Source organism: Macrosteles quadrilineatus, unplaced genomic scaffold (genome assembly GCF_028750875.1).
Source record: "Macrosteles quadrilineatus isolate MER2022 unplaced genomic scaffold, UCM_ALF_1.0 Scaffold_1__1_contigs__length_201487025, whole genome shotgun sequence".
Classification (NCBI taxonomy): Eukaryota; Metazoa; Arthropoda; class Insecta; order Hemiptera; family Cicadellidae; genus Macrosteles; species Macrosteles quadrilineatus.
The window spans coordinates 71,407,905-71,429,899 of record NW_026542594.1 but is presented as its reverse complement, the minus strand read 5'-3'; the positions used below and the strand labels follow the sequence as shown (position 1 = coordinate 71,429,899).

Here is a 21,995-nt window from a genome sequence, read left to right as displayed (position 1 = left end):
ACACCACAGTCGATAACCATTAGGACAATATTCAGTAAAGTAACACTTCAAGCACTGGCTGTCAAATTTACTTGATATTAATTCCTTAGGTAACAGCAAATATGATGCACAGCCAAAAACTCTTCAACTTACTAAGGTTAGGCTTCTCATTGTACCATAAAACAGCAGGGATCTTCCCTCCTAAAGCTGATGTCGGACTTCGATTGATTAGATATACAGCAGTTCGAACAGCTTCTGACCAAAATGTCTTACCTAATTCACAATTAAGTATTAAACAATGAGCCCTTTCAACAATAGTCCTGTTCATTCGTTCTGAGACACCGTTCTGTTGAGGAGTATATCTAAATTGTGAACTCATACTGAATTCCTTGCTCCTCAAAAAACTGCTTCAACTCATTTGACATGTATTCACGACCATTGTCACAACGAAATCTGCTAATCTTTAGATTGAAATGAGATGTAGCCAAAGCATGATACATCTTGACATATCTTGTGACTTCCGCCTTCGATTCTAGAGCATAGGCCACCGTGAAATGAGTAAAGTCGCCTCAATAAAAGTGATGATATATTTCTTACCGTCAAATGAAACTGGTGAGATTGGACCACAGAAATCACTGTGAATTAACTCAAGAGGTCTGGTGGCACGTCTCCTGTTCTGATTGTAAGGAGATTGTGATGGTTTCCCTTCAACACACTTTAAACACTTTTCTAAGGGTAATGTTGAAGTATTTAACTCCATCCAATCTACCTGTGACCTAAGACTTTTAATACAACCATAGCTCAAATGACCAAGCCTGTCATGCCACAGTTTCATTTCTGTTTCAGTTGAAGACACTGACAAAGCTTTGTGTTGCAAAAAATTTAACATATATAACTGAGAATTGTTTCTTTTTGCAACCGCAACAGTTTGATTATCTTTCTTAATCAAGCCACATGAATTTTGAAAGATAACACAAAAACCATTCATTTCCAATTTTCTTACTGAAAGTAAATTGTGACTAATTCCAGGTACAGATAAAACATCTTTGATTGTTATTTTAATTTCCTTCCCTTCCACAACACTAGTGTCATACAATTCCCCTTTCCATTTTGCTTCAAGATAAGTTCCAGACTTGGCTACTTTGATTTTAATAGGTTGTTCTAATTTCTTAAAGTTAGAGAGACATACCTCATTACTGTTAACCAGATGTTCTGTTGCTCTAGAGTTTAATATCTAATTTATGGTATCTGCTGAACAGTCTTCACTTGATGTTCCAAAACAAAATGCATCTTCCTGTTTGGTGTCGACCACGTTCACAGAATTATTTTTCTTTGATGGGTTCTGTGGTAATTTGACTCTGCAGTTAGCTCGTTTGTGTCCAAGCTTTCCGCATCTGTGACAAGTGAAATTGAACGAGTTGCCAGAAGTTCCTTGATTTCCTGGCAAAGTTTTCTTTTTCCCTTGTTGAGACTGGAAGGCAGTAGGTGGTGATGTACAATCAAATTCAATTTTTCCAACGCCCCTCCTCTTTGTCTCCTCTTCCAGCAGTCTGACCTTCACAAAGCTTAGAGATAAGTCCTTCATTGATAGAGTCTCTATGGCCGTGACAACGACGTCATATTCTTTGGCATGGTCAGTAATAGGTGACAAACAATTGAGATAAAACATGAATGTACTCATATGTGAATTGTAACTAAATTACTTTCAATATTTATTAATTACTGTATTTTCAAAAAGAATATTTAAATTTAATGAAATATAAATTAGTGAAGAAGAAAAACTATATTCAAAAATAATATTCTAAAATTAAATGGTGTCTAGGTAGGAAATATTTCTTTTGTACTGTCCAGTGTCCAGGTGTGAAGTAGCATTGTTGGAAGGAAAGCTAAAGAAAAGGAAGAAAATGTGCTTGTGGTGGAAGATATAGAGAGAGATGGATGTGGGAGCCAAGTCTCCAGTGATTTAAATATTCAAAAGTAAAAATTAACATTCAGAATACATATAAATATTGAATATAAAGAGACATAAAGAAATAAGATAATCACTATTCAACAGAAATTGGTAATATCAACTTCAATTAACACTTAAAAACTCATCATCAATTTCCAACCACCATCACACCATTGTGAATTGACTAAATTCAAGTGACTTTCAAATAAAGAACTTATAGCCAAAATTTTTTTTTACTCTCATTATTAGCCTATCGCATATTATTTAGCCTACTTTAGTACTGTATAAATTAAGTTAATTAGCCTATCAGAATTTCATACCCGGCACGAACCAACCCCTAGATTAAGATAATTTTCTCTCCAAATTGTTATCTAGCCTAGCCCACCAAAACCTAGACCAAAATATAATTTCACTGTCATAGAACAATGAGATTGTTGTAATAGCTATAGAACCTAAATATATTTTATTGTAACTTTATTGGAATTTTATTATTTATTTAAGTAAATTTATATACATGAAATCCATAAAAAAGAGGAGTAGGTTGCAAAATGGCGTCCCAACGAGTAGGCTATTGAAAATTCTGATCTAGGCCTAACCTATGATTAACCTACACAATTTAAGATAGGCCCTAGTAACCAAATTAACACACAACTAACAAACCTTCAAATACACAAATAAAAAATATATACAACAACACAGGGAATAATCATTTATTTAATCAATATGAGTGACGATGACAAAAGGTACAATTTACGACCAAAGCCGAAGTTATTGTGTAAGGCAGCCGAAAATAATTTGCGTTACAATACCGACAGTGAATCAGACCCAGACGATAATTGTGGCGAATTAGCAAATGCTAATAAGCAAGATAATTTTGTGAACACCCTAAACAACATACAATCAAACGACATGAACACACAGCACAACGAAGGACACGATCTACAAGAAAACATTCATACTACACAAAGCGTCACTAGAACAGACAACACAGCAGACGCACAAGACAACGCCGCCATGACATCCGCATCGAATTCACACCAGCCAATGGGAACACAGGGAATGGTGGAACGAGAACTGGACACAAAAAGGGTATGAAGAACGGTGGAGATGAATCGTCACAACAACAGACAGACAAATCAGCTGATGTGAGTGACGTCACTATGAAAGCCACCACACTGACATCGAATGAACATACGACTGGAGTCACAGACATCGCATCACTGCCTCTAACAGCTGCGAGTGAAATAAATATGAATGATTCTATTCTTCAATTAATGTGAATGGTTCAACAGAATAATGCATTAATAATTTCACAACACGACACATTAAAATTAGAAATAAAATCTGAAATGTCAGAAATAAAATTACAAAATGATAATTTAAAATCTGAAATTCAGCGTGAAATTAAACAGTGCCAGATTTCCCTTGAAGAAAAAATCACCTCTGTTAAAACTAACCAAGAAAACATGCGTAAGAAAATGGATCAGATACAAATAACTCAGATTCAACATTCCAAAGAGATCCTTACAATGAAAGAAACGTTTAAAGCAGAAATATATGAATGTGATACCAAAATACGTGAAAATTTAATCCAAGACTTAGAAGAACAAAAATCCGAAATGAAGTCCATGATAATTCAAAATAATTCTCAAACTCTTGAAAAAGTGAATTTGGAAATACAAAAACAAAAATATGATACTCATTCACAGAAACCAATTCAGGTTGGAACATGAACAACTTATAACAGCAAAATCAAAACAAAATGACCATGAAATACAAAATTCACTGATCGTTATTAAAAATCAAGGTCAAGAAATTTCAGCTATCCAACAGAATCTACAAAAACAAAGTGAGGAGATTATTAAAATAAAACAAAAACACTAAAATAAATATCACTAAACATGGACAAGTAACATCGTCCCCTCAACATATCTATGTTACATGTAACGGAAACTCCGGAATCGTGTCAGATATGACATTACCAAAATTCAATGGTAGAGGACATAATCCGAAAGAATTCATTGCTAAGCTGCAAAAACACTATAAAAAGAGTATACTAAGGAAAGATCCAAATATTGACAACATAGAGTTTCTCATCGACCTGATTGAAACCAGCCTTGAAAATCACGCTGCACGTTGGTTCAACTTCGTAAAAGGCGACATTAGAAATTGGGAACAATTCCAACACCTGTTTGAGAACAAATACTGGAGTCGAGACACACAGCGAGGGATAAAACAACGTTTAGAAACTGAAAAATACCGAAACAATGGAAATTTGTCTCGATCAGAATACTTCGTAGAACGTGTCCTCACACTACAATCATTGACACCACCTCTTGATGAAGAAGAAATAGTGGATTGCTTGTGCGAACATTTTGAAGAACTCATCCAAAATGCACGACGCGTCCAAAATGTAAAGACCATACAAGAATTTGAAGCTCTATTACTAAGAGAAGACATCAAAGAACAACAGAACCGAAACCAACCAAAACCGACAATTCAAAATAACAATCCACAAAATAGGACCAATGACCATCCGAGGAGAAACGAAAACCACCGAGATTCATACCAAAAGGATTGGAGGGGATCATACCCAAATAGAAATAATTATGACAACAGAGCATATACTCCAAACAACCATTATCCACGTCAAATACCTCAATCCAACGATCGATCCTACGAAAGACATCAAGATTGCAGAGTTAATTATCCACCACCACCAGAAAACCAACACAGATTTAATCCACGTCAACAACAAAGTAATCAAAACGATACCCTACACGGGAACAAAATCAAGTTTACCATATGATAGTTGAACAAAACCCGAGTCGACCAAATAATACTGTCACACAACCCAACGATCCTAAAGAACCTTTAAACTATTAGGCACTGTCGATAATAGTTGCCTACACTCAACATCAGAATCTAAATTAAATGAACAAAGATCTTCAGTGCCAAATATTAACAAAATCAGATTAAGTAGGCAAATTAATAATTATAAACCAAATGACAAAGACGCTCAAACTATATGTAATATCTACTGTGACCGAAAATTCCTACTTACAGAAGAATCAAGTCCTAATGAAAAATGCTCATTAAAACAAATTCCAATTCATTATCCAGAAATCAAAATGAAAATTAATAATATTTCTGTAAATGCTCTTATTGATACAGGTTCAAACGTAACGTGTATGTCTGAAAATTGGTACTCTGAGAACCAAATAAACATTGGCCGACATGAACAACTACCAGTTGTCGGTACAAGTATTAAAACCGCTGTAAATGATAAATCAAAGAAAATATCAAAAATAATAATGTTGCCAATCACCATAGATGATCAAATCACGAACATTCAAATGTTGATTGTACCCAATTTAGTAAGACCTATTATATTCGGAATGGACGTGTTAAGCTCATGGAAAACTGTTATGGATTTCAATCAAGAACAAATAATAATAAATATAAATGATTCACAGAAAATATTAAAGTTTGACAAAGTTAGTACCCAAGGAGTATTATGTCATATAATCAATGAAAACATCAATCAAATTAATAACCATAAAATGAGTGATAATGCATTTGAATACAAAAATATAAATAGAAGCAACATAAACAGTGATCTTACACCGCAAATGATTAGCAAAGCTATATATGACAACAACTTAATCAACAATGAAGAGAAACAACAATTAGCTGATTTATTACTTAACTACAAAAGTACCTTTTCTGACATTCCAGGTATATGTAACAAATATGAACATGTTTTAAAGGTTGATAATCCCAAAAATTTCAAACATCATTGTTATCCAGTCCCAACCATACACCAAAATGCTGTTATAAAAGAAATAGAACGCATGGAAACTCTTGGAATCATCGAAAGAAGCAATAGTACATTCATACACCCAATAATACCTGTAATAAAGAAGAGTGGAGAAATACGCTTATGCCTTGACGCTAGAAAAGCGAATGAGATTATCACACCGGATTACGAATGTAATCGAAGTATCAAAGAAATTTTAGCAAAATGTCACAACACTAAATTTATAAGCAGTATTGATCTAACGGCATCTTACTGGCAAGTCCCGCTATCTTTTGAATCACGACAATTTACCGCCTTTCAATTCAGAGGTAAAACATATCAATATAGATAGGGTCACACCTTTTGGGATATCCACGTCGCAAGCCGCCCTAGTTCGAGCACTCGACCAAGTATTTGATGACAGCGTTGAAGACTTCACAATGATCTATGTAGATGACATTTGTATAATATCTCCTGATTTCAAAACTCACTTAAAACATTTAGAGTACATTTTCAAGAAACTACATGAAGCAAATATGACGATAAACTTTTGGAAAATCACAATTCTGTTTGAATTCAGTACCATTTTTGGGCTATACTCTGACAGAAAACGGGTTGGAAATGGATCAAACTAAGATAAAACCAATATTAGATTTCCCTAGTCCCAAAAACCGAACACAACTAAAATCTTTCTTAGGATGTATTAATTACTACAACAAATTCTTGGATAAATTTGCAGCCAATGTACAGCCACTTTTACGTTTAACATCAAAAAAGAATAAATTCATTTGGACACCCGAAGACGAACAAACCTTCACTAAGATCAAACAACTGTTCTTAAGTGCGAATGTTTTACATCACCCAGACATTTCCAAAACGTTCTATTTACAAACAGATGCATCTGATTTATCCATAGGTGGACACTTATTTCAGTATTTGGAAAATGGAGACAAAGCAGCGATAGTATTTATGTCCAGGGCCTTGCAGCCAGCCGAGCAGAGATATACTACTACGGAAAAAGAACTACTAGCAATAGTATATTGTTTACAGAAAACCCAATACATCATCTTGGGAGCAAAACTTAAAATTTTGACTGATAACCATGCCATTACTTTCTTGCAAACCTGTAAATTGTTGAACAATCGGTTAACTCGCTGGACTCTAGCCATACAAGAATACAACTTTGAAATTGAACATTGTAAAGGATCAGATAATCTCAAAGCAGATGCTCTAAGCCGCATCACCCATTCAGAACAACCAGAGTCAACAACTCCTGAGTTAACCATTAATTACATTCGTCGTGTTTCTGATCCTCAACTAAGAGAGACGCTCTTCAGAATTTACCCAAATTACAATCAGAAGATTGCCGACTCCAAACCATATATCAAATACTCTCTAATCCAGAAGATACACCTGAATTTCATCGAATCTCAACGAAATACAAACTTCATAAAGGGATTCTATATCAGAAATACAAAGATAATTGGTTAATTAGGGTTCCAAATTGTGTCATTGACAGATTAATATGGGAATGTCATTATTATTATCCGCATTGCGGACCAAAGAAATGTTTTCTCCTACTGCAAGAATATTTCATTTTCAAAAATATGCATCGACGTATTAGAGTTAACCTAGCCACCTGTGACTCATGTCAAAGATGTAAAGTTTCTCCTCATACTCTGTATGGTTCTGCTCAAGGGATTAGTTGCACTGGCAAAAATGAACAAGTGGCAATCGACATAATCGGACCACTACCGACTAGTATTGGTAAAGTAAAATACATATTGATCGTTCTAGACATTTATACTAAGTTTGTCAAGTTATATAATAGGAGACGTGCTACTACTCAGACTATTTTGAATAAATTGTTTAACATTCATTTTCCCACATATGGTATACCCAAGCGATTACAATCTGACAACGGTACTCAATTTAAAAGCAAGGCATATATTAAGAAACTAGAAGAAAATGACATTACTCCAATCTTCAGTCCAGTATATTATCCCCGATACAATATGGCAGAACGACCCATTAAAGAAGTCAAGAGGTGTTTACGCACATATTGTGCTCATCAACAACGAAGGTGGGCTACTTATATTCCAGACATTAATGAGTGCCTTAATGAAATATATCATGAGACAACTGGTTTCTCCCCAAATGAATTACAATTTGGGCAAAGAAACATCCGCTTTTGGGAAAAATACATTAAGAATCCTTTCATCAATGAAGTACCACTCCCACACAAACTATATTTAACTTCGAAGAGAATCAGAGAAAAGCGTCATATAAGAGCCAGAAGAAACCATAACAAGTCACATCCAACTTATTTTCATCCAGGCGATTTAGTACTTATAAGAAATCATCCTCTTTCAAATTTAGCGCAAGGCAAGACTGCCAAACTATTTGAAGTATACGAAGGACCATTCAAGATTAGTAGAGTGTTAGGATCATCTACATACTTCATTAGTAGTTTAGAAAACCCAGAAGAATTCGGTCCATACCACATTTCTTCAATCAAGAAGTATTTTCCCCCCATGAACAACGAAAATGTTTAATTCCCTTTCCTGTTCTCTGAAAATCAAGTGCATAAACAATCTTTCAGTGAAAATGACCGTATTGTTTAAAAGACAATTATAGTGCTCAAGATAAACTTTTATAAAAGATGAGAGGACTGTGTGTTCAGTGGTGATAGACTGATAGACAATAGGAAATGGTTAATTCCCACACACTCACACATCACAAATATATAGACACAAAACCACTTTATGTTTTCCACTGTTTCTGTTCTTTACTACTGTTTGTTTGTAATAATAATATAATGAATCATGTTTTGTTGTGTTAACGTTCCATGTTATGTTTTATCAGGTTATATTTATGTTTTCAATGTTTGTGTTTATTCTAGATAAAAAAAAGGTTCTGTTTATGTAAATTAGTTAAGTTGTCATACATTCATTCATTATCTTATCAAAATAATGTTCTGTTGATTCAACCATCATTTCTGAGGGGATATTGAGATAAAACATGAACGTACTTGTTGGATAGTTAAATGTATAAGTAATTAATACATCAGCTGATTTATTATTATTAAGTTTGTTAGTAAATATTCTGTTAGTTTTGATGTGTTTAAGAATTCAATAAAATGGTTCTTTTATATTTTGAATATCATTTAGTGTAATTCTACATTGGCGACGATGAGTAAACGAACCAAAAGAAGAAATAGTTATTTCAATGAAGAAGATAAGTATGAAACTAAAGAAGACGCATTACAATCAAAGATAGAGAAATTCAAATGTCAAAGCTATGATGAGTCTAGTAGGTGGGATGATTATGAAGCACATTTTCTATTGTTATGCAAGGTAAAAGGATTGGGAGAAGATTCTCAGAGAGCAGAGGATGCTCGAAGGGATCTTTTGCTTGCCTATGTGGGTCCTGCACCATTAAGAAAAGTTTCAAACTTTCTGCTGCCTTTAAAAGTACATCAGGCTACGTGGGCAGAACTAGTTAATGGATTCAGGTCAGTATACAAAGCTAGTAAAACTATATTTTCAGCTAGAATGGAATTTGAAAAAAGTATCAGAGAAAATAGTGAAAGTCTTTCAGAATTTGTAATACGTTTGAAAAACTTAGCAGATTTTTGTAAGTATGAGAACAAGTTTGATGAAAGAATAAGAGATAGATTTGCTGGAGGTATAAATTTTCCAGAGTTTGAAGTAGAAATTAGACAACGATGGCCTGATGGGGTAAAAGAAAATGGTGACAAGTTAACATCTGAAGATGTTTTTGAACTGGCCACTTCAATGGAAAGAGCTCGTCATGAGATATTCAAGAATAATGATAAAGAGTTGGAAGTATCACAAGTAAGAAGAAACGATACGGAGTTTAAAAGAGAAGTGAAATACAATGAAAAGACAAATCATCCATGTAGTAGATGTGGAACAAAGCATGAATTTGGTAAATGTCCAGCCTATCAACAAAAGTGTTGGAATTGTAAAAAAATAGGACATTTTGCAAAGGTATGTCGACAAAAACGAGTGAATAATTTGCATGAAAAGTCAGAAGATGAAGAATCTGAATCGGACTCACATGACATGAGGATAAACGATGTTAAAAAGGAAAGAAGACATATTTGTAAGGCACGTATTCATTTAAAGTTAAATAAGGTAGCTACAAACATGGAATTTGACTCTGGAGCTTGGGCCTCAATGATAGGTAAGCCTCTTTGGGGGAAAATTGGTTCACCAAGACTTGATAAGACTGATTCAAAATACGTGGCATATGGAAACAATATTTTAGATATACTTGGTGAATGTTATGTCAATGTTTCAGTAGGTGATGAGACACGTAGATTAAAAGTAGCAGTAGTAAATGGAAATGAGAAACCGCTGTTTGGTTTACCATGGATATTAGCCTTTAATATGAACCTCCCTCCTGATGTTACTATTAGTAAAGTAAAATGTAAGCAGAATCATAATCAACATAAGATGGATGATGTGAGGGTTAAGGAAGTACTAAAAGAATTTGAAGATGTGTTCTCTGAAGGACATGGGAAAATCAAGGGTTATAAAGCACGAATTCACGTTCGAGAAGTTGCAAACCCTCAACATTTTTCAGCGCGCAGGGTCCCGTTTCCCTTGAAAAAACGAATTGAGAATGAACTTACAAGACTTGTAAATGAGGATATCATTGAAGAGGTAGATCCTGCTGCTACACCTATTCCCTGGGCTACCCCAACAGTTAATGTAGAGAAGAATGATGGTTCAATAAGAATTTGTGGAGATTTCCGAGTCACTTTGAATCAAAATTTGGTCCCAGAAAATGCAATTATTCCGACATTTGAGGAACTAACAAACAAAGTTGCAGGCGGACAAGAGTTTTCCAAGATAGACCTACGAGATGCATACCTACAAATGGAGGTTGCAGAAGAACACCGAAAGTATTTAGTAATAGCAACGCATAGTGGTTACTATAAATACAAACGTTTACCTTTTGGGATATCATCTAGTCCAGGTATTTTCCAAAGGTATATGGAAAGACTCTTAGCTGGAATATCACAGGTTGGAGTTCTTCTGGACGATATTATAATAACTGGAAGGAATAAGAACGAGCATTTACGAAATTTGAGAGAGGTTTTGAAACGAATGAAAGAAGCTGGTATAAAAGCAAAGTCTAGTAAATGCAAATTTTTTGAAGAGTCAGTGACTTACTTGGGACATACAATCGACCGGAATGGAATACATCCTACTGAAGAAAAAATAAAAGCCATTCGAGAAGCATGGTCACCTACTAATGTCAAGGAACTCCGATCATTTTTAGGTTCTATTAACTACTATGAACGATTCATTCCGGGACTTCATGCCATTTGCAGTGATCTCCATAAGCTGACTGGGACTAAATTACAATGGAAATGGTCCGAACAAGAAGAGGGGACATTTAAAAGAGTAAAAGAAATTCTATCAAGTAAAGACACAGTAGTGCCATATGAAGAAATGAGACCATTGGTAATGGTCTGTGATGCATCAGAAAATGGATTGGGAAGTGTACTAATGCACAGATATGAAGATGGATTAGAAAGACCAATTGCTTTTGCCAGTCGTACACTATTGCCCGCTGAAAAACAATATTCAAATATCGACAGAGAAGCGCTAGCTATTATGTTTGGACTCAGGAAATTTCATCAATATGTATATGGTCGGAAGTTTACTTTAGTAACCGACCACAAACCTCTACAACGGATATTTGGAAATATGCGAGATCTCCCAAAAGTTGTAAATAGCCGTTTAGTGAGGTGGGCTCTCCAGTTGAATCAATACAACTATGACATAGAGTACAGAAAAGGAGAAGATAATGTGTGTGCTGATGTTCTATCAAGACTTCCGATTGAAGATGATCAACCTGAGGAGGCTCACATTGGTTTTTTGAATGTTGATAAGGTTAACTCTATCATGTCTTATGACCTCTTGAAACAAAATTCATTTACAGATAAAGCAATTAAAATGGCAAAAAACTTTATATTGAGAAATACATGGCCCCCTGTTGTTCCTGAAATGTTGAAGTCATATAAACAGAGGAAAGATGAATTGAGTGTTGAAGATGACATATTATTGTGGTTTGGAAGAATTGTAGTTCCAGAATGCATGAGAACTGATGTTCTGAAGATATTGCACACAGGACATCCTGGTATTGTATCAATGAGGTCTGTAGCACGACACTATGTATGGTGGCCCAACATGGATAAAGATATCGAAGTTTATATCAAGAGGTGCACATCTTGTCAAGAGAATCGAGATAATGTGGAAGAAGTACCATTATATCCTTGGAATGTACCTGATAGAGTTTGGGAAAGGGTACACATTGATCTGGCAGGGCCAGTCAACGGATCTATGTGGTTGGTAGGTATTGATGCTTTGTCAAAGTGGGCAGAAGTGGACTGTCTCAAGACAACAAACTCTTCAACAATCATTCAACGATTGAGATCTTGGTTTAGTCGATATGGAATACCAAGTGAAATTGTGACAGACAATGGACCTCAATTTGTATCAAAGGAAATGGAAACATTTTTTGAAAAAAATTCTATCAACCACATAAAAACAACTCCTTACCATCCTAAAAGTAATGGACTTGTGGAAAGACTAATTCGTACTTTGAAAAGACGGTTCTACACAACAAAGCAGGATGTTGGAGATGGAATGCTAGCTCTTCAAAATGTTCTTTTTAGCTACAGAAACTCACCTCAGAAAACAACTGGTAGGACTCCGGCAGAATTGTTCCTCGGTCGTAGACTACCAACAATTTTTGACAATATGAAACCTAATCTTAGGAAAAAGATGGAGATGAAGCTTTGGAAAGAACAAGGGAGGGACAATAAAAAAGTTCAAACTTTTGAAGAAGGAGATGTGTGGATTAAGAATGAACATGGGAATGGTTGGTCAGCTGGAATGGTGAAAAATAAAAATGGACTGAACTCATATGATGTACTTTGTGGAGGTGTTATAAAAAGGAAACATGCGGACCAGATGAGACAAAGAATGGGAGCTGTTGAATCCGTGTAAAAAGAAAGAGGGGAAAAATGTTGGATAGTTAAATGTATAAGTAATTAATACATCAGCTGATTTATTATTATTAAGTTTGTTAGTAAATATTCTGTTAGTTTTGATGTGTTTAAGAATTCAATAAAATGGTTCTTTTATATTTTGAATATCATTTAGTGTAATTCTACAGTACTCATATGTGAATTGTAACTAAATTACTTTCAATATTTATTAATTACTGTATTTTAAAAAAGAATATTTAAATTTATTGAAATATAAATTAGTGAAGAAGAAAAACTATATTCAAAAATAATATTCTAAAATTAACTGGTGTCTAGGTAGGAAATATTTCTTTTGTACTGTCCAGTGTCCAGGTGTGAAGTAGCATTGTTGGAAGGAAAGCTAAAGAAAAGAAGAAAATGTGCTTGTGGTGGAAGATATAGAGAGATGGATGTGGGAGCCAAGTCTCCAGTGATTTAAATATTCAAAAGTAAAAATTAACATTCAGAATACATATAAATATTGAATATAAAGAGACATAAAGAAATAAGATAATCACTATTCAACAGAAATTGGTAATATCAACTTCAATTAACACTTAAAAACTCATCATCAATTTCCAACCACCTAAATTCACCTTGACTAAATTCAAGTGACTTTCAAATTAAGAACTTATAGCCAAAATTTTTTTTTACTCTCATTATTAGCCTATCTCATATTATTTAGCCTACTTTAGTACTGTATAAATTAAGTTAATTAGCCTATCAGAATTTCATACCCGGCACGAACCAACCCCTAGATTAAGATAATTTTCTCTCCAAATTGTTATCTAGCCTAGCCCATCAAAACCTAGACCAAAATATAATTTCACTGTCATAGCCCAATGAGATTGTTGTAATAGCTATAGAACCTAAATATATTTTATTGTAACTTTATTGGAATTTTATTATTTATTTAAGTAAATTTATATACATGAAATCTATAAAAAAGAGGAGTAGGTTGCACAATGTCAGATTCCTCAACAGTTGCTCCTGTAGAACGTAACACTCTTATGACTTTGTCAAATTTCAGAAAGTGACGATTTAAAACATCATTCTTCACATCAAACTTCATTGTTAGTAACTGCTTCCTTAGTAGAAGTTGGCTAGCAATACCTTTCCTTTCAAATGTGTTGCAGAGAGATTGCCATAGTTCAAAAGCAGTTGCCTTGTCTTTTGCATATTCCAAATGGCTGTCGGCAATACGCTGTATAATCTGCGATTTGCACTTCCGATCTTGTTTCGCTAATTCCAACAACCTTGCTTCCTTCCTCTCTCGTTGTTCATCTGTGTCTTTTTCCAGAAATTCAACTTTGGTAACATAAGATTCCTTTACAAAAGATAATAATTCTAATTCCTCCAGCAGAGTTTCAATTCTAAATTTCCAATTGCTGAAATTGGTTCCATCAAACAATGGTATTCGATACTTTTCATGTTCAGTTGCCATATTAATTCAATTTGATTAGCCAGGTAAACAAAATATTAACAAATTCCGTATTTAAACAGCCCTGGGCCCATAACCTGTAAATATGTGGTTTCCCTGGATACTAAATTAAAATACCTAGCTCATTAAAATAAAAGGGCAAACTGAATTTGAATTATTAAACTCAACACTTTTAATTCAACCAACTCAAAAGACATAGATTAGACTATTATTGTTTTTAACAACACATTTAACAATTTAACCATCTGGTATTCATCATTGAAGTATAACATTAAAAACAGACATGTGGCAAATATAAAATTGCACTCAACATTAAGTAATTTAAGTGATATTTATGATGACAATATTGAAGATGACTTTGATATTGACTTTGAGTTTATAATAACTCAAGCAATATGGAACATTCATTGTAGGCCTAGATGTATGAATTCTTATGCAAACAAAAAACTCTGTGAACATTTTATGCCTACCTTAACCCTAAATTGATGATTCACTGAATTGGTGATTGTTTTTTCAATTTAATTTAATAAAATATGTTAAAATTCATGTCTTCTTTAAATAGCCTACCTATCTTATTTTCCTTATTATTGGCAAACCTATGTAACCTTAATCAATAGCAATGCAGTTATCTTATTGTATAAAGATTAAATAAAGTTATATCATAAGCTATATGTGTTATTAAATGAATTTTGAACAGGTATCGGTAGGCCTATCGAGAATCAAACCAAAGTTGTAGAATCGGTATCGGAATCGACCAATTCAGGAATCGGCTAATTCACTATTTACGGCATTATCACTTAGATTAAAATCCATTGGTGATTTGGCGGGATTTGAACCCAGGACCCCAGGAACCAGAGTCCCCCGCTCTAACCACTAGACCAACTCGCTCCCTGCGGTCATATGATAATTTAGAGCTATTAACATCAACACAAATTTGAAGCTATTGCTTTGTAAATAGTAAAGTATATTTTTATTTAATAATTGTGTGCTTGAATAATCATTTAAAAATGTAATCATTTTCTCCGTTACTAATAACTACAAAACATACTAAATTATTTTTTTTATAATATCTACAAAAGAGATACAACTAAATGTAGATAGATACAACTATTTGTAGGCACTACTAGTTGTAGGTATTCCGTAAAAATCAAACTTTTTCAAAAGAGTGGCTGCCATTTTGAAACGGCTAAGGATAATATGGTTCTGTTTCCACCAAAATGTTTCTTTTTAATAGTGCTTTAAAATTATCTATAATATGATATATGTTTGTATTTGATATTTCTGAGATTTGAACTAGTGACCCTCTGTTTTTTGAACACCCGGTATAAAAAATTAAAAATATTTTTACATTATTCCTTGGGGTCAATTTAGTGGAAATAATTTTATTTCATCATTGTAGGACCAATGGTTTTTCTGAAATCAATTTGAGGCACCTTATGTGAACCACCCTGTATATATATACAGATTTGAATTGATGGTGTTTTTGTGCTCTGGGGACCTATACAAAAAAATTAACCGGTTCCGGATCCAGGTCTTACCATGAGACATTTGGAATAGCTTTATTCCCTATATGGAAATTTCGCTTGAGTAATGTCAAGTTGGCTGAGTATCTGTTAAAATAAATAATACAATTTTATGGTAGCAGCTTTTTAACTAGTGTTTTATGGTCTCTAAACTAACTTATATTATCACGACAAAAATGTTAAAATAATAATACTGACATCCATGGGCAAGTCAAGCTCGTAGAAGCGGATTGAGAGAATGTCATGGTTATCTGACAGATCACCCGTAGCTGCACTGACACCCAAGTAGTACCCTGTCGGCAGACGCACTCCCTTCACAGAGAAACACTCCTTCCAAGCAGCTTTGTTCTCCAGATCAGTAGACACTATATACATGTACAATATATTGAAAAATTAGTCATACAAGTGGCTAAACAACAAATATAATAAAAAGGTTAAATACCTGTAGTACTGTCTGTGATCCTGGAATTTAGGTCAGCGACCCAGGTTTCGAACCTAAAGGTTCATTTTCAAGCAGGTACCATAGTTAAAAACACATAATCCTCTTCATAACTGTGGAGAGTCGTTATAATTCTATATATTCTAAGGAATAATCTTGATAAAAACTCCACATTATCAGATCACGCTAAAGAAGAATTGTTAATCTTAACCAAAACAGTATTAAAACAGAACTATTTTATGTTTGATAATGAATATTACATCCAGAACGAAGGCATGGCCATGGGGTCTCCTTTGTCCAGTGTACTAACTGAGCTACTTTTAAACAAAATTGAAGTAGAACACCTATGGTCTGATAAGAACCGCCAGAAAGATAAGATAATATTCTATTGCCGCTACGTCGATGACACGTTCCTTCTCTTTAATGGTAGCATAAGACAGCTTAATATCCTCAACTAATATCTCAATTCCATCCATAAGAATTTAAAGTTAAGTTTAGAGGAAGAGAACAACAACAAGCTTAATTTCTTGGATATTGTTACAACAAAACATCCCAACAATTTCACTTTCAATATTTACAGGAAACCAACCACAACTGACCAAACGATCCATTCTTCATCTCATCACCCGTACAGTCATAAAATGGCTGCATACAATAGCTTTGTTCACCGACTTATTTCTTTACCTCTTAATGAAGATAGTTATAACGAGGAACATAACATAAAACACATAGCAGTATCTAATGTATATAAAAGCTCCATCATAGACAAGATAGTAATTAAACATAAAAATGAAAGTAGGCCTAAGGTGTCAAAAGATAAGCAGAAATACGTTTCCACTGAATATGGCACAGTATTGAACAATAGCCTTAAATCTGAAATGACTAAAAACAATTTTAAAAAGTCATTTAAAACGTCAAATAAATTATCTTATCTCCTAAAACCACAAATTGTACAAAACACTGCTAATTTTGAAAGGACAGGAATTTATAAAATTAAATGCAATGACTGTCCCAACTACTACATTGGACAAACAGCTCGCTCGTTTACGCAAAGATTCAAAGAACACCTGCCTAAAAAATCTACCAAATCTGCATTCGCAAACCATCTGATAGACACAAACCATAATTACACCGACATTGATACCAATCTGGACATATTGCATTACTGCAGAAAGGGCAAGCATATGAACACCATCGAAGAGTTTGAAATATACCGATCATCTAAAAACAGTCCTACCCATTTGCTCAATGAAAAATTATCCTTTGAGTCAAATTTAATTTACAATACTGCAATAGATATGATGGATGGCAGTGTCAGTGTAAGGCGAGGATTTGACAAAGACAACGGGAGTGGGAGGGGGCACATACGTCACGCTCCGACATCGACGCGTACACGTGCCCAGTCATGACTCATCTTTTGCCGGCTACACCACGCACGCTACCGTACCAGTATTATAATTGGCCAATTTTGTTTAATGTTTAGTGTTTTCGTGTTTGTGTCTTGTGTGTTATAACGACTCTCAACAGTTATGAAGAGAATTACGTGATTTTAACTATGATACCTGCTTGAAAATGAACCTTTAGGTTCGAAACCTGGGTCGCTGACCTAAATTCCAGGATCACAGACAGTACTACAGGTATTTAACCTTTTTATTAGTAAATTACGTGATCCAGAGGCTAAACATTTTATAACAAATATAAGTTTTTATGATTGAAAATCCATGACAAACCTGGTAAGTGATTAAAGTTGTACAGTAATTGCAAAGATTCGGAATAGTTATTGTACCCAAAATCAGCAATATTGGAAGATTTTAAGCCCATTACTTTTTTGAGCAGTGCAGCCTCAATATAGTAGCCCTTATAGGTAAAATCTTATGAACTTCATCACATGCAAACTCCACATAGAGGGCTGAAGCTATCATTTTCAAATTTAGCATGATCTATTACCGTAATGTAATAATTATAATATGTAAATTGACATAACTAGCACCACTCTTGCCCATATGGCTTGAGTGGTGAGTCATCACTTCATTCTTATTTTCTGTCAGTGGCAGCTGGTGGGTTAAAGTAGTGGGAGGACGCATACACCTTTTTGGGAGGTTACTGATACCGAGGGAAGGTTAAAAATTAAAATTGAGTTATTTAAACATCAGTTAAGGTCACATTCTTAGCGTAATTTCAAAAATGGAGGTGATTGGATTGTTTATTGGTTCTATAGGAACATTATCAATATTTTTTGGGAACTTTTGGAAACAATATGATTTGGACAGATCCTTTTTGAAAATTATTATCCATAAAACATTAAGAGGTTCGTTGACTATAATGAGAAATCATTTATATGGCAAACATCAAAATTAATCAGTCTTAATAGCTGTTATAATCCTTCAATATTTTGAGTGTATATGTTTTCTGTGTCATTGGCAACCTTATTTTTTAAGGCAGAAGTGTTTATTTTTATAAATAAATTCTTTTCTATTTTCCCTCCCCATAGTGCAGGGTGGGAAACGCCTCTTAGGTTGGCTTGGAACTTAGTAGGCGAAATGCAGGCAACTCGAGCCCCGTCCTCCAAGGGCTTGTGGGGGTTGGGCGGTGGGCCAACAACTCGCCCAGGAAAACATACCAGTTACGAAACGTAGTTACCAAGCCTCGGAAAATAACGAATCAGATACGCACTAAGGACTTGAGAATAGGATAGAACTCTTGCTGTACCAGGTGGCTGTGACATTTTAGCAGAAGAGTTGAAGAATTATGAAATGGATATTGTCGGACTTCAAGAAATAAAATGGCCATATGCAGGCGAAATCAACACCAAAGATTATGTAATATACCCATAGTGGGACAGAGTATGGAAGGCATTAATGGAGGAGTGGGTTTTGCCGTAAATAGAACAATAACTGATACTGTAGTGTGTAAGCTTTACACCCAAGAATGAAAGAATATGCAATATTAGACTGAGAGAAGGATTTAAAAATATTTCAATGTTAAGTATTTTTATATGCACCAACAGAGGACTCCGAAGATGAAGAGTGAAAAACTAGAGGAGGATTTAACAAGTTACCACACTAGGATGTCAAGTTAGTTATTAGGGATGCAAATGCAAAAGTGGGAAAAGAAGATATTTGGGAAGAAATAGGAGGAAGTAATAGTTTACATAAAGAGACAAATGAAAATGGACTAAGACTGGTCACGTTTGCAAGCAAGTGGACATGAAGGTTTGTAGCACAATGTTCAAATGAAAAGACATTCATAAAGCAACCTGGATGTTACCAGACGCAAAATACCGAAAATCAGATCGATCATGTTCTGGTGGACAGCAGACAAATCAGCAGTGTTACAAATATAAGTGTCAGGGGAGCCGAATATGATACAGACCATTACATATTCCTCATAAAAGGCAAAGAATATACACTAAACTCACATCACTAAAGACAATTATAAATCAAAATACAGTTCAAATATGGGCACAATAATATCTGGTGTACCTGAAGGATCGGTCCTGGGACCTTTACTTTTTCATTTGTTACTTAAAAAATTTTAAAAAGTGTCTAAATTTTGCCCCATGTACAGGTTTGTATCTTTATGCAGATGACTCTTGTTAACATATGTTTTATTTACATTTTATTTCTAACATGTGTTCAAATTATTATTTTGTTTACTTATTGAATTGTTTATGTTTACTTACACATTGTGATTTAATAAAAACTTACCTTCTATTTTCTTATACAAAATGTGAACTTTTATTACTAAAATTAGTGGAATCAACAATGGTGACGAGTAAAATGGTAAGTAGAAAAGAATTTGACTTATGTCTAAAGAAAAGGAAATTACTAGAACTACGCTTGTTCAAACTCAAGGATGATTTACCAACATGTGAACATTCTCAAGATACATGCACTTACTACACAGATAAACATTGGGGTCTGACTTAGGGGAGGTACGAATGAGGCATTAGTTCAAAATTCCTCCGTGAACAGCGCTGTAGTAGAGAGTACTTTGGCAAAAAAGGTTTACTAATCGCAAAAATAGTTCTGTTCATAAAATAAAATTATAAATGCTTCAAATTCAATTTTATTATTTTTTAATTATAAAATTAAACTATCATAACCTAACCGAACTAACCAAACTTGCTGATAATGAAATAATAAAACAAAAGTTTATTGATAGAAAAAATAATTCTGTTTATTAAATAAAACTAGAAATTGCTCTACTAAAATTTTATAATGACTTAATAATAAAATTAAACTGTCATAACCGAACCAAACCAACCAAACTTGCTGATAATAAAAAAATCTTGGACAAAAAGTTAATGCCACGAGCGGGATTTGAACCCGGGACCTTCAGCATATCAGCCCGGCACGCTAACCATTAGACCACCAAGGCCGATGACCACTGATCGTTTTAATACGGTAATGGCGTTCCCTCAGCTAATAAGAAGCCCACAGCTGTCATCGTAGCCTCTTCTATACCTCCCCTGAGTAAATACCATAAAATTTTAGCAATATGGGCTGAAATTGAGGTTACACAGTCAAATATTTAACTTTACACAAATTCAGTAGAAAGTGAATTAGAAATTCGATGGCAGTTAGAAGAAATATATAGAGAGATACGGACATTCCTTGAAGCAGAAAAGAAAAAGTACGATACACATGCAGCAATTTCTGCTTCTGCAACATGTCAAAATGTATCTAATATTCCTTTCCAGCCGTATACACCAGAGGAAAGTTTTCAAAACTTCACTCGACGCTTTGAAAACTACACAAAATTACGGGGAAACTTAAGTCTAAAAGTCAAAGTGGATTTATTTTTACAGGCAATCACCCCACAAATACATGAACAGCTATACGATCTTTGCATACCAGATGACCCACATAACAAGCCATATGAGGAGTTGATTCACATGTTAATGGCTCAACTAGAACCAAAACCCAGTATTTGGGCACGTCAGCACAAATTTACGACACGTACCCAATTATGTAATGAATCTGTACAAGCTTACGCTAATGCTCTTAGAAAGCTCAGTGTAGAATGTCAGTTTACTTTTTCAAGTTGTAATGAATCTGTATCTGAAATTCTACTTTGAATGCAGTTTGTCAGGGGATTAAAAGACTCTGATATACGTCTTCAACTTCTTCAACATAAACTATTGCAACCGTTTAAAGAAGTAGTCGAAAAGGCTGCTACATTGGAACTAGCGAAAAGTAAGAGCAGAATAGTAAAGACAAATGAAAATCAAGAGGAAGTACACCAAGTATCAAGCAAGAACAAACCAGCCAGATAGGAAACCATGTAAATCTAACAATATACAACTCTCTGAGTATCAAACCCGTTTGGAGAAACTGAGAAACAAATGCTATAGATGTGGTGATGATTCACATAGAGCACATCAATGCAAGTTCAAAAATGTAGAATGCAGCTCTTGTAAACGTTTTGGTCACTTAGCAAGAGTATGTCTAAGAAAACCAAACAAAGAAGTAAAACAATCAGATGAAACCGCAGAAAATTCAAGCGATGATGGCACTCATGAAATTTACCTACTTCATTCAAAATCAAATGACAAGTTTATGCTCGAGGTAAAAGTGGAAGGACGACTCATGACAATGGAGTTAGATACAGGAGCGGCTCTCAGCATTGTATCATATGATACATTTAAGCTTTTACTCTCCAAAAAGGATTTTCAAGACAAATGTTCAACTCAAGACATACACTGGGGAAATAATCAATCCAAGAGTTGTTTTTGTAAATGTTCAGTATAAAGATCAAAGTTTTGTTGGAAAACTGTACATTGTTAACAAGT

General features: G+C 34.3%; 1 protein-coding gene across 1 annotated transcript in view; it reads right to left on the bottom strand.

The window, feature by feature from the left end:
- Positions 1–21,995, bottom strand: part of LOC128983561 (vesicular integral-membrane protein VIP36) — a 96,319-nt gene that overhangs the window by 8,124 nt on the left and 66,200 nt on the right. Inside the window, exon 6 of the mRNA XM_054402879.1 lies at positions 15,961–16,127. Coding sequence (XP_054258854.1) covers positions 15,961–16,127 — 167 coding nt within the window. The remainder of the gene's footprint in view (positions 1–15,960; positions 16,128–21,995) is intronic.